The sequence below is a fragment of the Gorilla gorilla genome, chromosome 12, assembly GCF_029281585.2.
Source record: "Gorilla gorilla gorilla isolate KB3781 chromosome 12, NHGRI_mGorGor1-v2.1_pri, whole genome shotgun sequence".
Lineage (NCBI taxonomy): Eukaryota > Metazoa > Chordata > Mammalia > Primates > Hominidae > Gorilla > Gorilla gorilla.
Window position 1 is genome coordinate 91,214,057 of NC_073236.2, and position 16,405 is coordinate 91,230,461.

The following is a 16,405-nucleotide window of genomic DNA, read 5'->3' on the forward strand; positions in this document are numbered from 1 at the left end:
TGAGGGAGAGGACATCAGTAGAATGAGAAATTGAAGATCTAAAAGTGAAAAAACAAGCACTAGAAAAGGTATGGCATTAAGAGCATCAGAAATACCCTACCTTTAAGGGTAGCAGAGATGCCTCTGCCTCTGAAGCAGGGGAGAACGGGAAGCATGGGTAAATATATATATATATGAAGCAGTGGGGCAGTTGAGAAGTGTTTTTGATGGTACAGATGGTACAGATCCTAAGAGTGAAGGGGGCAGACCTTAAGGAGAGAAGTGGTGTAGTCATTATTGAAATTTAGAATAAAAATGGACTAAAAATACCCAAAGGACTGTCCTGGAACAATGAAAGGCTGGCAGGGGCTCAAAACCCTAAGTTCTTGACAGAGCTAGTTAGGATGGCTCTTTTTTTTTTTTTTTTTTTTTTAAGACAGAGTCTCACTCACTCTGTCGCTCAGGCTGGAGTGCATTGGTGCTATCTCAGCTCACTGCAACCTCCATCTCCTGGGTTCAAGTGATTCTCCTGCCTCAGCCTCCCAAGTGGCCGGGATTACAGGCACATGCCACCACGCCTGGCTAATTTTTTGTAGTGTTAGTAGACATGGGGTTTCACCATGTTGACCAGGCTGGTTTTGAACTCCTGGCCTCAAGTGATCCACCTGCCTCAGCCTCCCAAAGTGCTGGGATTACATGTGTGAGCCACTGTGCCAGGCCCAGCATGGTTCTTTGATGTTTCCCTGGCAGTGTTTGGGGGCCTACTCACAGCTGCAGTGAAAACAGCTGGCTGAGTAGACAGAAAACTGACAATGGACAGGGCAGAGAAAAGAGAAAGGGCAAGGGGGCTAGGGACATGAAGGGCTGGGAAAAATGGAACTAAACCAACCAACCCAGAGATCCCCCAACTCAGGATCCGAACGCTTTCACTGTGGTGAGGACTGGGCCTAACAACCAGAGTCTCTCTGTATGGCAGGCAGCTGAGGACTTAGGGCAGAGGCCAAGGAGTTGGCTTTTGTGCTGAGCACAGAGAGAAGCCGGTGATGGACTCTCAGGTAAACTCCGGAATAAAGCATTTTAGAGGGTGACTCACAACTGTCGAGAGAGTAGACTCGAGAGATGGTGCCACAGGCGGAGAGGTAAGGAGAAGGGGGTTTCAGGAACTCCTCAGCTAATCTGGAGACCTGGACACGGTTGAAATGGGCCTGTGTAAGCAGTTCAGAAAGGAGTAATATATTTAGTGCCTCGGGAGTAGGGGTGGAGAGTGCTGCCAGAGCCACTCCTGACACTAATACAACACAATGTTTATGATATCAGCCAAGGGGAGCCTTAAAGGGCTCAGGCTCTTTGCTTGAAGTGTGGTTTAAAGTAGCTTTCAAGGCAAAACTCAAGAGCCTTACTAAAGGATTAACTGTAGAATTATTCCAATTTGAGGAATCCGAGGATTACACCTCAGTCAGTTGGCATTTGATATGTTTTGTAAAAGCCGACTTTAATAGGGTTCAGTTTCCTTTATCAAATTTTCATAGAGAGACTGAAAGTGTGATATAAGTATGAATTTATTGACATGAACTTCCTTTAGCTGTTACTCTAACACAGGGTATCAAAGAGCTGAAGATAATGATATTAAACCCACAGGAACTGAAGTTTGGAGGGCTTCCTCCCCCTCAGAGAGAAAGAAGAGAGAGAGAGAGAGAAAAATAAAGAGAGAGAGAGAAATATGAACAAATCTTTTAAAAAGAATCTGGAGAATGCCTTCAACTATAGTAAGAAGTAATGACAGTTTGACAATTTAAGCATTTTTTTCCAGAAACATATATCTATTCCATAGATACCAAATCGATTACCATATAATTGAGTTTGAAAGTATACAAAATATTTGTTGTTCTTACATACTGAAATTAAAACCTAATTTTAAAAAGTGCACAGTAAAAACAGCATAAGGAAACCTACAATATCCATGACATATGTATTGTTTTCCATTTACTGCCGACATCAACTTCTGTATTTGCCTCACTGGTTACAAATATGTTTTAAATATTTCAAGGCCGTTTCCAACACTGACTAGTTTACTAGGTCCAACAATACTTTAGCTTCCTGAAGGCAGCCAGCATGGACGCGGTCTCAGCCCTGTGGCTCTGTGCAGCAGGAGCAGGTCTGGAAAGAACAGTCGCCAACCAGCTATTTCAAAACTATCGACTCTTGTTCTTTTTAGAATTCCCCTGTGCAAAGAAAAATATCAACAATAAGAACATAAACATAAAAAAAAATAACTCACATAGTTTATAAACCAAGCTGTCTGAAAGCCATATTTCACCTTGGAACACTAGCTTCCAAAAAGGAGAATAGCTGATAACCTTGCATTGTTAACTTTTATTCAATAATCGCAAAGCAGTTTGTTATACTCTCTCTCCTCTCTGCTTCCACAGACCCTATACCTCTCGGGGCTGAGGACAGGAAATAAAGAAAGAAAAGAAAGCTACTATCTTGGATTTATCAAAACTACAAACATTCATTTTGTTCCAAAGACAAGAGAGTCTAAGATTTCAAGAAGCTGAATAAAAAAATGTTAGCCTAAACCCCAGCACTTTGGGAGGCCGAGGCGGGTGGATCACGAGGTCAGGAGATCGAGACCATCCCGGCTAACACGGTGAAACCCCGTCTCTATTAAAAACACAAAAAAATTAGCTGGGCATGGTGGCGAGTGCCTGTAGTCCCAGCTGCTTGGGAGGCTGAGGCAGGAGAATGGCATGAACCCAGGAGGTGGAGCTTGCAGTGAGCCGAGATGGCGCCGGGAGAATGGCATGAAGCCAGGAGATGGAGCAAGACTCTGTCTCAGAAAAAAGAACATGTCTCGTCGTTGTTTAAATAAACACCTTTTCTTTTAAAGGTCTTAATAGGTAATAACTCCGAATATGTGCTAACTAACACCCAAACGGCACTGATTATCTGTTAAAAGTCAGCTTGAATACTGGCTGAGAACAAATCAGAGAGAAGATAACTTATTCCATTTCCTCAAATATGGAGATTTGGATTTTCTAGTTTTGTATAATTTTTCTTCTTTCTGCAGAGGCTCCCTTCTTGGGAATACATTTTAATTAAATTCCTGTATTTAACTCTTAGGCATAAATACATTTTCTTCATGGAAGAAATGCTTGCAGAATATAAACACTAAGAGCAAGATCATAGCAAACAAATGGTTGAGGATGTTTACTTTGTATCCAATGGAGACAATGTCAGCCATAAGATGATGCTATAGCAATGTAAATTACTAAATGGGGGAAAAGCAAAATACAGGATTACAGAATGATCAAAGACAGGTTAATGACATAAATTCAAATTGAAGAAGGGTCTCTTAGAGTTTTATTAATGGCTGGTATTTTAAGGAAAAGATCAACAAGCTCTAAGATGCTGTGTGCTGTGATTCACGCCTGTAATCCCAGCACTTTGGGAAGCTGCAGCCAGCTTATCACTTGAGCCTGGGAGTTTGAGACCAGCCTGAGCAACATGGTGAAACCCTGTTGCAAAAATACAAAAAGAAAAAATTAGCCGGGCATGGTGGTGCATGCCTGTAGTCCCAGCTACTAGGTAGGCTGAGGTGGGAAAATCTCTTGAACCTGGGAGGTGGAGGTTGCAGTGAGCCAAGATCTCACCACTGCACTCCAGCCTGGGTGACAGAGCAAGACTCCATCAAAGAAAAAAAAAAAAGTCAGAGGAAACTTGAAAGTTCCCTAACTTCTGAAGTAGCTGCAATCCAATTACCTTCAGGACAATGAGCTTTGCTGTACTCAACATGTACCTTTCTCAATTCAAAACCAAATACTTCTGAAGTTCCAGAGATTGAAAAGTTTTCAAAAATTATTGCTACTTCTTTTCAAATTTTAGGTGCTAAAACGGGCTTTCTCATACTACTACACTAAAACAAATTATACATACCATGAGAAAACCCAAAACACGACCTCTTCAATGTGTGTGTTTTCTACCACTACTAAGAATCTAACTTGTGAATTAGATATTGCTCTGCTGGAATATGGAATAACAAGAAACCAAAAGGTTAAAGGAGGCTTTCCTTAAAAGGACCAGCCCCCGATCGCCAACTCCCTTACCCCCAAGCTCAAGTTTCCTGAACCACAAGTAACTGGAGAACCATAATGAGAACCATATTGGGTGATTACAATAATCACAGAAACAGCCCAGAAAAGCATCAGAGACAGCCTCCAAAGCAGCAAGCAATCAATGAATATCACGAAACTATGTTGATAAACAAAATCATATATAATGCAGATTCCAATGCATTAACATGATATATTTTCCAAGAAGACCCTAAATGAACAGAATCCTGTCCTTAACACCAACAGCAGATGCTAAAATAAAGCCATGGTTTCTTCCTCTCTATTTCTCCCCAGTATACACAGCAGGAACTCAATAAATGCCTGCTGAATCACAAAGGGGCAGCAGCAGATCTCAAAGACTGCAGGCTGGAGATGGTAAATGCCAGCTGATGGTGGTATAATACTGAGTTATGAAAATGGGCTAAGCACACGAGATGATGCCAACTAAGTGAGCCCCTGGCCTCCCAAAGTTTACCTTTCATGGCAAAACAGTACATACATTGTTACAGTAATAAAGACACGATATGTGGATATGCATTTCAGCCTAAACATATTGCCCAACATCTACTATCTCAGTCTGGGCAAGCAGAGGGATTATGGGAAAGGAAATCTAGTTAAAAGGGTAAGACATTCCAAGGTTATATTAACATTTATGAGAATAAATTTTCTAACGTTTACTCTTCAACAGTACCATTTTAGGTCTTACATAAATAAAGAGCAATCCCTTTCCTAAGGCCCTTTGTGAGTCCCCCTAACTTTTCTGCAACAGTAGGAGAAATGCCAAAAATGCCAAAAAGCAGCTGATACAGTATTAAAGCCTTAGAGGCCAGACTTTCTCAGCTTTTAATTCAGCCAAAGACACTTAATACTTTTGGAAAAAAGGACAAATGATTTTAAGGAAAATTATTTATAGATGCTTTTTTTTTCCTTTTTTAGACACAGAGTCTCACTCTGTCGCACAGGCTGGAGTGCCGTGGCACAATCTTGAGGTCTTGCTGTAACCTCAAACTCCTAGGTTCAAGCAATCTTCCCACCTCAGCCTCCCAACTAGCTGGGACTATAGGCACAGGCCCTCATGCTTGGCTTATTTTTTCATTTTTTTTTTTTTTGTAGAGATGAAGTATCACTATATTGCCCACTCTGCTCTCCAACTCCTGGCCTCAAGGGATCCTCCCACCTCAGCCTCCCAAAGTACTGGGATTACAGGCTTAAGCCACTGCCCCTGGCCCTTACAAACACTTTAAATCTTATGTCCTCTTGCTCCTGAAATGCATAACAATAAAATACCTCACATTAAATATTATATTGCAGAGAGACTACCTCACCTCACCTCACATACCTTACTGGACATCTTTAGTGTGTCAATCTCTTCTCTCTGTTTAGATAATGTCTCATTCATGCTGCACAGGTGGTCACTCATCATACTTAACTGATCCTCGTAACTCCTCTTGGTAGTTGTCAGCTCATCCTAAATAGCAAAGAAAAAGAGAAAAATCAACATCCCACGAGTCATACCACTCTGAAGCTTTTTTAATTCACAAAAAAATGTGGAGTAGGGAAATTATAGTTTCCCAATAATTTACTGTATATTTCAAAATAGCTACAAAAGAAGAATTATTATGTTCCCAACACAAAGATAAATGTTTGAGGTGGTGGACATCCAAATGACCCTGATTTGATCATTACACATTGTACAAAGGTATCAAAATAATCAAAATACCACGTCCCCCACAAACATGTACAACTATTTACATCAATTTTTTTAAAAAATTCTTTTACTTGTAAAAGCAACCTATAAAGATGGTCTATCTGATCAATTAACATGCAGGTTAAGGCACAGGCCTAACAAGAGAACAAAGTTAAAAGAAATGGGAACAAGTTTTTCTCAGCCTTCAAAGTAGGTTCATAATTTCTTTGCAAAAATTTAAGGGTTTCTTTCTATGCCAGGTATAAAATTATAAGAAAAGCCATATGGCCTCATTATCTTTCCAAATTCCCTCAGGTTTTGCTGAGCCATAGGTGAGGCCTACAACACATTGCCTCCATCCTACGCCTTGATGGCCTACAGCCCTCCCGGCAGCACCGTCCCTGAAAGAAGCACCCTTCATCTCTCTTCCCATTTCTCATGCTCTCTTCTGCTGCCTAAAATCTAATCCTGTGTGCCTAATTAATCTGATAAATGAATCTAAAGCAAAGAGGAAGTGGGTGTTGCTGTAGTGCTGTGTTTTTTCCTTGCCTGGCATCATGTTTTTATTAGCAGAGGCTTTCTGAAAACAAAGATTTAAAACCAGGCAGTGAGTAAGAAGGAATGTTATAGCCCCACCTTTCAGTTTAGATCCGTTTTATGAAACAGGAAAGAAAAGGAACAGAGTAATATGTACAGAACAAGCCTACAGCTCACCATGATGGGTATGTACAAGGAAGGGGAAAGAAAGATTCTGGGTAAATAAGTATTATTTAAGCAAAAGCCGACTATAGAATGATTTACAATTAGAATCAAGTCAGAGAAACAATACAACTACTTTTTGCCTAACATAAGTAAGATGTTATTTTTAAATGAATCAGAAATACAGTGGTTATCTTAAAAAGCATATCTAGAGATCAAATGCCTTTGGAAAAGAAATGCTGCTTTGCTACCAAAGAACTTTCAATGAAAAAACATTAAAACCATTTAGGTAACACTTAACTCACCTGAAGTCTGCTGATGTTCTGACTGGCAAGTTTCATTTCTTCTGTCAATGCTTCCTTAGACTTTTCAGCCAAGGCCAGTCTTTTAGAGAGTGCTCGGCACTGTAAAATCAGAAAACATTCCATTACTAGAGGGAGCATTTTCTAAAACCAAATTTGCTTCGGGAAAGTTTGTTAAAAACACTTCTCAAAGCCAAAGTTACTCATTCATTCCACAAATAATCTGTTGAATACCTATAGGCATTGTGTCACACATTAGAGTACACCTAAGAAAGAAGTGGCCCCCAGCTTTGTCATTTCAGTAAGGGGAAAAAAGTCCACCAACTTAAGATCAATGTTTTTTTCTTCGCTCTAGCCTGATGACCAGTGGTTATATATAATACATAAGAACTTTCTTTTTTTTCTTTTTCTGAGACGGAGTCTTGCTCTGTTGCCCAGGCTGGGGTGCAGTGGCATGATCTTGGCTCACTGCAACCTCCACCTCCCAGGTTCAAGTGTTCCTCCTGCCTCAGCTTCCCGAGTAGCTGGGATTACAGGCATGCACCACCACACCCAGCTAAGTTTTGTATTTTTAGTAGAGACGGGTTTCACTATGTTGTCCAGGCTGGTCTCAAACCCCTGACCTCAAGTGATCTGCCCACCTCAGCCTCCCAAAGTGCTGGGATTACAGGTGTGAGCCACAGCACCCGTTAGAATTCATTTATATTTATACTAGATAAAAAGAAAAGTGATTATTACAAAAGTTATCAGGAGCTTCTGACCACGCACTATGGATCCTAAGGTACTTTTCTTGTGTTTTAAGTCCTTCATTAGACACCACATTATAGGAGCAATAAAAGCTTTACCATCCTACCCTACAGATTATGTGCTACTTACAAGGGAAAAAATGAGCATAAGATTGCAAAAATTCCAGGCTGCTTTCTTTAGGGGTTCTACCAATCCTACTCTACCCAGAGAGTGTGTAGATCAAAACGATAAAAGAAAAATCCTATTTCACAATATTGTTCAAAGAGGGTAAGAGATTAAAAGGCTCACTAAACTTTCTGATAAGGTTACTGACAAGGAGGATCTGTTGAGACACATGCAAATGCTATGTCAACATAAGGCGCTCAGAGCAGTAAAGTCATGTTGGAGAGGGGAGGTCACCACTTCCTGTTTACCAATAAGGAAAAAGCAGGACAATTTAAAAATTCTTGAATCACAATTGCACAGAAGATATTTACTAAAATAACCAAATCTCTTGGAAATCAAACAGCCTAAAAAAAATTCCTCAGCTACTCATTTCATTTCTCACAAAATTTTAGGGCAGTTCAGCCAACCAAATCAACCGCCTCCTATTAACCAAACATCTACTCTGTGCTCAGCAATGAACCTGACAAAGAGGAATATAGGCATGCAAGGCACAGGTCCTTGTGAAAAGGATAATCAAGTCTGAGACACTAACTCAGAACCAAACAATGAGGATCCATGCCTGCTGGACTGCCGGCTTAGTGATTCAGCATTTCCACTGCTAGTCATTCAGTTTGCTGTCCTCCCCCTTTCCTGCATTCCAACAAGCTGTCACTACTGATCAGCTTATCAAACATGTATTCGATGGCTGCTTGTGAACAACACTGAGCTAAGCACACGATTTATTTTAGCAGGAAAAAGATGCAAAGCCCCTCTTCACTTTTAGCAACTGGCCTCCTATCAACCTCTTCAACTCTAGTATAAGAGAAAATCAAAAAGTCAGGTCTCAATAAAGGGTTTATCTTCCCTTTTTCAATTTAACAACTTTAAGCATTATACTCATCTATCTGCCATCCATAACTGACTTTTTAATATAAAGTTTCAAGTCAGAGATCTTGAAGGCATTCTTTCATGTTGAGCAGCATCCATTTTACCTTACCATTTGTTTCCTACTCCTTGGTATCTCTACTTTCTATCTTCATTTGCCCCCTTAATTCTATGAATTGTGTATAATTTTATAGATGATATTGCATAGTGCAACAACTTTTTTTTTTTTTTTAAAGGCAGAGTTGTGGCCAGGGGTGGTGGCTCATGCCTGTAATCCCAGCACTTTGGGAGGCTAAGGCAGGCAGATCACCTGAGGTCAGGAGTTCAAGACCAGCCTGGCCAACATGGTGAAACTCCATCTCTACAAAAATACAAAAATTAGCCAGGCATGATGGCGGGTGCCTGTAATCCCAGCTACTCAGGAGGCTGGGGTGGGAGAATCGCTCGAACCCAGGAGGCGGAGGTTGTAGTGAGCCAAGATCGTGCCACTGCACTCTAGCCTGAGCAACAAAGCAAGACTCCATCTCAAAAAAAAAAAAAAAAAAAAAAAGGCAGAGCCTCACTCAAATCAGTCTTATATTTATTGAAATAAAGATTTTTAGTTGGTATACAGACTAGTCAATATGAACTCTGGGCCAGGCAAGGTGGCTCACACCTGTAATCCCAGCACTTTGGGAGGTCGAGGCCAGCGGATCATGAGATCAGAAGATCGAGACCATTCTGGCTAACACGGTGAAACCCCGTCTCTACTAAAAATACAAAAAATTAGCTGGGCGTGGTGATACGCACCCATAGTCCCAGCTACTTGGAACATTGACTTCTCTCTTACAGTGAACAGCAGGAAAACAGGACAGTGTCCTAATTCCTGCAGGGGTTAGGAAAAAAACCACCAATCTAATTAAATCTACACTCACCTCAGCATAAAAATGCACTGACTTACTGTCAGCCAGCTGCAACTGAGACGTAAGTTCCACTATCCTTGCCATGTAGTGATTTTTAATTAAGTCTTCACGAGATTCCACATCTGGAACCTAAATAGAACACAAATACACATAAATAAACAAGTACCAGTGAGATGAAGCATTTCTAGAAAAAAAAAAAAAAGACAACATTTTGTACATTTTCACTTGAACTTTGATGGGGAATCACTGTTTTCCTACCCCCTCGAAGAAACTTCAGACATAGCAGGGAAGTGTATATTCCAGATTTCTTTTATTTAGCATCTTTCTATTTCAGAATGAAGTTATGGCTTCAAGAGAACAGAACTGAAGTAATGGGAAGCCCACTGGAACCATGCCCCTCCATCCAGCTTTTATTAGCCACAAAATTGACTTTCTTTTTTTTTTTTTTTTTTTTTGAGGCAGAGTCTCACTCCGTCACCAGGCTGGAGTGCAGTGACATGATCTCGGCTCACTGCAACCTCCGCCTCCCAGGTTCAAGCGATTCTCCTGCCTCAGCCTCCTGAGTAGCTGGGATTACAGGTGGGCGCCACCATGCCTGGCTAATTTTTGTATTTTTAGTAGAGACGGGCTTTCACTATGTTGGCCAGGATGGTCTCGATCTCTTGACCTCGTGATCCTCCTGCCTCAGCCTCCCAAATTGCTGGGCCACCGTGCCCAGCCAAACACAAACCCGACTTTCAAAATGTCCATCTGTCTGACTCCTATGCCCTCCTCTAATTGGAAGAGGGCAGGGGAAAGGGGCATATTTATTGCAACCACTAAAATCCAAACATTCTTGTTTTCTCCAAAATTATCTTAAGACGACTCTAATGCTCTTAAACATACTAATAAACTTTTTTTTTTTTTTTTTTTTGAGAGGGAGTCTCGCTCTGTCACCCAGGCTGGAGTGCAGTGGTGCAGTCTTGGCTCACTGCAAGCTCCGCCTCCCGGGTTCACGCCATTCTCCTGCCTCAGGCTCCCAAGTAGCTGGGACCACAGGCACCCGCCACCACGCCCAGCTAATTTTTTATATTTTTTAGTAGAGACGGTGTTTCACCGTGTTAGGCAGGATGGTCTCGATCTCCTGACCTTGTGATCCGCCCGCCTCGGCCTCCCAAAGTGCTGGGATTACAGGCGTGAGCCACCACGCCCACCCAACATACTAATAAATTAAACTATTTCTATATTGAACAGTTTGTGGCCTTTGTCCCAGACTGGTATTTCTACTAGTTACTCAAACAATGACACCCTGTTGAGTTTAGTTTAAAAATACACGCAGAAGTTCATGATTATCTATATTACAAGAATAAATACAGAAATCAAAGAATCTACCAGCTTACTTGAACTATATTAACCAGTTTGCCATACTGAGTGGTAAGCTGGATGACTTCAATGTTTATTTATTTATAAAGTTACATCTTAAAGTGGCCAGGCACAGTGGCTCACGCCTGTAATCCCAGCACTTTGGGAGGCCGAGGCAGGTGGATCACCTGAACTCAGGAGTTTGAGACCAGCCTGGCCAACATGGCGAAACCCTGTCTCTACTAAAAGTACAAAAATTAGCTGGACATGGTGACATGCACCTGAAGTCCCAGCTACCTGCAAGGCTCAGGCAGGAGAATAACTTGAACCCGGAGGCAGAGGTTGCAGTGAGCTGAGATCATGCCACTGCACTTCAGTATGGGCAATATAATGAGATTCTGTCTGTAAATAAATAAATAAATAAATAAAGTTACATCTTAGAATATTTCAAAATTCAAAAGTGCAAACCTATCTGACAGGCCAAATCTGACCTGGGTTCACTTGCTTTGTGGGCAAGAAACAGCTACCAAGTACACTATACTTGGTCAAGGCCCTAGATAGCCCTTGCTAAGCCCTGCTTTCCTGGCTGCCCACTGTGAGGACTAACACGGCTCTCAGCCTCATGTAGTATGCCAGCGAATGAAGGCCCAAGCAGGAGCCACACCTTGTCAAATCTCCATGGCAAGTCACTCAATAAGGCAATTACAAAAACAGGCTATAATTTGTTGGTGACCATCAAAACAGAACCAGAGAAAAGCTACATGGATCCATACACAAAGGTGGAAAACACTGGCTCCACATTTGCTAGAAGTGTCAGGAAAAAACAATAACAATTAGACAAAGATGGCTTTTGCAGAACTTTGTCAACAAACATGCTGCCAGATATTTACTAACAAACAACATGATGACAAGCACATGTTACCTTACTGTCAGATGTCCTGGTTAAAGTCCCAATCTAGAACATAAGGGGAAAAATCTTTTAGAACAGAATGTGTACATTTCAAGCACAATAGATCAAACGCTTGTAATATTTTCTCCTCTCTGTTCACAGAGCATTGAGGGTACAGAACTAGAAGATCATCCTTGGACTGTCTTTTACTACAAGGACATGAAGATAGGTAGCTGCATTTACTATTTCTGCCATGAGGCAGTAACCAATAATTATCATCACCAAATCTTCTATCAAAATGCTGATTAGCCATTCTCACTGAAACCCAACAAATCATCTAGGAGAGAAGAGAAGATCAGCTTTTAACCACAACTTGCCATTTCTACACCTATTCCCAAAGCGGTAGCCAAGAAGGGGTAGAGACAGTTTTACGGTGACCATAATAATTAAACATTCCAAACAGAAAATGCAAATAATAAACACTCTAGTTGAAAGCTCAAAAGGAGAAGAAATATACTTTTGATATAACGTTATTATGACAGGAGTAAGCATAAATTTCAGATTTAAATTAATGAAAACAAAAATGTAATTTTAAACACATTAAAATGCCGCTAGATTTTTTTCTTCCTAATTTTTTTTCAGACACAAGGTCTCCCTCTGTCACCCAGGCTGCATTACATTGGTGCAATCATAGCTTACTGCAGCGTCAAATTCCTGGGCTCAAGAGATCCTCCGTCTTCAGCCTCCTGAGTAGCTGAGATTACAGGCATGAGTCACCATGCCTGGCTGCTGCTAGATTTTTTAAAAGTTTGTTTCTACAGTTTAAGATTTCAAAAACAGATGGTCATGATTTCTGAATTCTGGTTATTGCTCAAGGTGGAGGGGCATGTGCTTGGGCACAATGACAAGGAAACTACTGGAAACTCAGTGTCAATGGATTCTGTAAGATATTACACTCAATGAACAGTTTTTTTTTGTTTGTTTGTTTTTGAGACAGAGTCTCGCCCTGTTGCCCAGGCTGGAGTGCAATGGTGTGACCTAGGCTCACTGCAACCTCCACCTCCCGGGTTCAAGCAATTCTCCAGCCTCAGCCTCCCGAGGAGTGGGGATTACAGATGCACGCCACCACGCCCAGCTAATTTTTTGTATCTTTAGTAGAGGCAGGTTTCACCATGTTGGCCAGGCTGGTCTTGAACTCCTGACCTCGTGATCTGCCTGCCTCAGCCTCCCAAAGTGCTGGGATTACAGGCAAGAGCCACCGCGCCCAGTCAATAGACAGTTTTAATGTATTCTAAATAATTTCCTTTGGAGTATTGTTCTGAACACTGAGAGTATATCAACTGAATGTGTGCTAATGAATGTTATGCCCACCTGGCTGTAAAAGAGTCTTTGATAAGACCTTTTAAAATAGAAGAGCCATAATTTTTCTACTTTATGAAGTAGAAGTAGCAATTACTCTCTTTTAGTTAAAAATTGCTTGGAATAATACTCCAATCATTTAATTTTACATATTCAAATATGACTGCAGTTTATAAAATAAACTGCGAGGAAACATCTATTCCACCTGCTCATCCTCACCCCCTTACTCCCGGGTTATGATTTGAAAATGGGTACAGCACCAAGTCCTTCAAAGGAATGGTAATGTATAAATGCAAGGAAAACTTTTTTTTTTTTTTTTTTTTGAGACATAGTCTCACCCTTTCGCCCAGGCTGGAGTGCAATGATGCGATCTTGGCTCACTGCAACCTCCGCCTCCTGGGTTCAAGCAATTCTCTTGCCTCAGCCTCCCGAGTAGATGGGATTACAGGTGCCCACCACCACGTCCAGCTAATTTTTTTTTTTTTTTAATCTTTAGTAGAGATGGGGTTTCACCATGTTGGCCAGGCTGGTTTCAAACTCCTGACCTCGTGATCCACCCGCCTCGGCCTCCCAAAGTGCTGGGATTACAGGCGTGAGCCACCGCGCCCGGCAATGCAAGGAAAGCCTTTAACACAGATTACTTTAACATTTTCTCATATGATACTAACAATAGTATAAACTGATACAGTCGTTTTAAAAAATAATTTGGTAATAAAGATCAAGGAATTTGAAAATATTCATGCCTTCTGAAGTATTAATTCCAACTCTGAGAATACATCCTGAGGTAATCATTTAACATGCAGAAATAACCTCATACATAAAAATGAGACATTATTTAAAATAGCAAAAGTTATAACCAATGTCTAATCATAGGTAAACTAAGGTATAATAGATATGGAATACTATGAAATCAGTAAGTTTCTACTGAGTTTCTTATAACAGGATGTTTATGTTTTAACATTATGCTAAAAGATTTGAAATTTTATGTAGTACAGTCTCAACTATATATGAAATTTAGTAGAAAAAAATGATAACATTGGTGGCTTGATTATTCAGGATAATGTTATTTTTATACTTAAAATATATGTTTAAAAATTCTATTAATTTAAGCAATGCTTTTCCATTCCGGCAAAAAACAGAAATGTGTATTGTTCTGTGCTTTTACTTTAAGGCTATTGCTATCTTTTTTTATAATATATAATAGGTGGCTGAATATTCAAATTGTAATACTAGGTATCTTGCTAAAAATAACAAGCATTTAACTCTTGAAATGTTACAGAGTTAGAAATAAGTTTCTAGGCCGGGCACGGCAGCTCACGCCTGTAATCCCAGCACTTTGGGAGGCCGAGGTGGGCGGATCACAAGGTCAGGAGATTGAGACCATCCTGGCTAACACAGTGAAACCCCGTCTCTACTAAAAATACAAAAAATTAGCCGGGCGTGGTGGCAGGCGCCTGTAGTCCCAGCTACTTGGGAGCCTGAGGCAGGAGAATGGCGTGAACCTGGGAAGCGGAGCTTGCAGTGAGTGGAGATCGCACCACTGCATTCTAGCCTGGGTGACAGAGTGAGACTCCGTCTCAAAAAAAAAAAAAAGAAAAGTTTCTATCTGAGGTTACTTTCTCTGCCTCAAAGTGGCTGAACCAAAGTAATCTCCCTGTAGGATGAGCTTCCTTTGTTAATCAATTAACACTGAAATGGGCACATACTTGCTCCCAACACCCAAGAGGAAGAAGACAGAAAAGACACAAAGACACACACACGTACACAGCCACACAATTAGTTCCCTTAAGGTCACTTAAAGGGCATGGGGATAAAAAGAAAGGCTGAAAGTAGAAACATCAAGGAAAACAGAAAACTCCATCTCTTTTTATTTATATTGTGCACTGTGTGCAAGGCAAGACTCCAGGTTATTTTTGGCAGAAATCTGCTGTTAGCAGTTAACCTGTCCTTTGTTATAGGAGTGCTGGCTGTGACCCTCATGATGGAGAGAAAAGGTATCAGCTCCTTTCCACCCCTACACTAACTAGTTGATTTAAATAGCAACTTCTAAAGTCACGAAACCCAACTAAGGTCATTATCACTCATGGCCCAATAGTGTTCAGTACTAAAGATTTTTCGTGTCCCTCCCTAGAAATTTTTTTCACTTACATATGTAAGAATAGCGTTTTCCATTGAAAATGTTCAAATAAAAAGATAATCCAAAACTTTCAGCAACTGACATTAACAACTCAAATATACCAGCATTGTGCTTCTTCAGCAGCACATGTACTAAAATTGGAATGATACAGAAATTAGCATGGTCCCTGCTCAAAGATGACATGAAAATTCATGAAGCATTCCACGTTTTAAAATTATTAGTTTATAAAGAAATATATATGCCAGTGTTACCAATTCCAGCACCTCAGTAAGGCAAGCAGTAAGCAAATGAGTTTATCTGATTTTTATTTGTTTTTTTTTTTAGAGTCAAGGCCTCAATCTGTTGTCCAGGCTGGAGTACAGTGGCACAATGATAGCTCACTGCAGCCTCAGACTCCTGGGCTCAAAAATCCTCCTGCTTCAGCCTCTGGAGTAGCTGGGAAAACAGGCGTGGGCTACCACACCTGGCTAACAAATGAGTTTATGTCGGCTAATCTGTTTTCTGACATGGATCAGACACAAGGCCATCTTGGTTAAGAGGGCAGGGCTTGGGATGAGACATCCCATCACTTATCAAGTGTGTGACTTCATGTGAGTTATTTCTCTTTGGTCCTTGGTTTCCTCAACTATGAAATGGAGTTATGACAGTACCTACAATCCTGTGTGAGGACTGACTGACTGACTAATACTTTGGAAAGTCCTTAGACCTGTGTCAGGCACACGATTTCTATAATTACAATGTCCTTGTCAGCAGCACCCTCCCTGGTCTAGTCTGGCCACCACCAACTCTAAGAAGAAGGAAGGAATGGATACAGGCAATGGAGCTGGGGAGAAGAAATCAGACATAATGAACAGTCTGACCCCATCATTTGAGACAGACACTGAAGGAAAAATCTAAAGGCAAGGGAGTGGGGGCAGTTCTTAAATGCTATTTGGATGGATGTTGGAATTCTTTTGTTTGTTGAATGTCCCTCTCATTACCTCATTTATACACCATAGCTAAATGCTAAACCACTGATATGGAGGTAAAAACAGTCATCTTGTCCGATCAGAGGCAACATGCAGGACTTGTGAATGGAACAAAGACTTGCCTTTGGTGAACACTACAGGACTGTCCTGTGAGTGTGGCGACCATTCAAGGTCACCATGACCATTGGTCATGAACATTCATGGTCAACAAACTAGGAAGGTATTCTTTTTGTTTCTTTGGGGTTTTTTTTGTA

At 40.9% G+C, this 16,405-nt stretch overlaps 1 protein-coding gene and 1 non-coding gene across 3 annotated transcripts in view; one reads left to right on the forward strand and one right to left on the reverse strand.

Moving 5' to 3' along the window:
* Positions 1–1,520: 1,520 nt before the first annotated feature.
* PPP1R21 (protein phosphatase 1 regulatory subunit 21) overlaps positions 1,521–16,405 on the reverse strand; it is a 74,822-nt gene continuing 59,937 nt past the window's right edge. For both annotated transcript variants that reach the window (XM_004029211.5, XM_063695890.1), the window contains exons 18-22: positions 11,721–11,753; positions 9,470–9,586; positions 6,783–6,881; positions 5,431–5,559; positions 1,521–2,201 (exon numbers count right to left, since the gene is read on the reverse strand). In XM_004029211.5, the coding sequence (XP_004029260.3) occupies positions 2,172–2,201; positions 5,431–5,559; positions 6,783–6,881; positions 9,470–9,586; positions 11,721–11,753 (408 nt within the window). In that variant the 3' untranslated portion in view covers positions 1,521–2,171. The remainder of the gene's footprint in view (positions 2,202–5,430; positions 5,560–6,782; positions 6,882–9,469; positions 9,587–11,720; positions 11,754–16,405) is intronic.
* LOC115933707 (U6 spliceosomal RNA) lies at positions 15,292–15,394 on the forward strand. Its single transcript, XR_004069561.1, has one exon. It is a non-coding gene; the product is annotated as a U6 spliceosomal RNA (small nuclear RNA).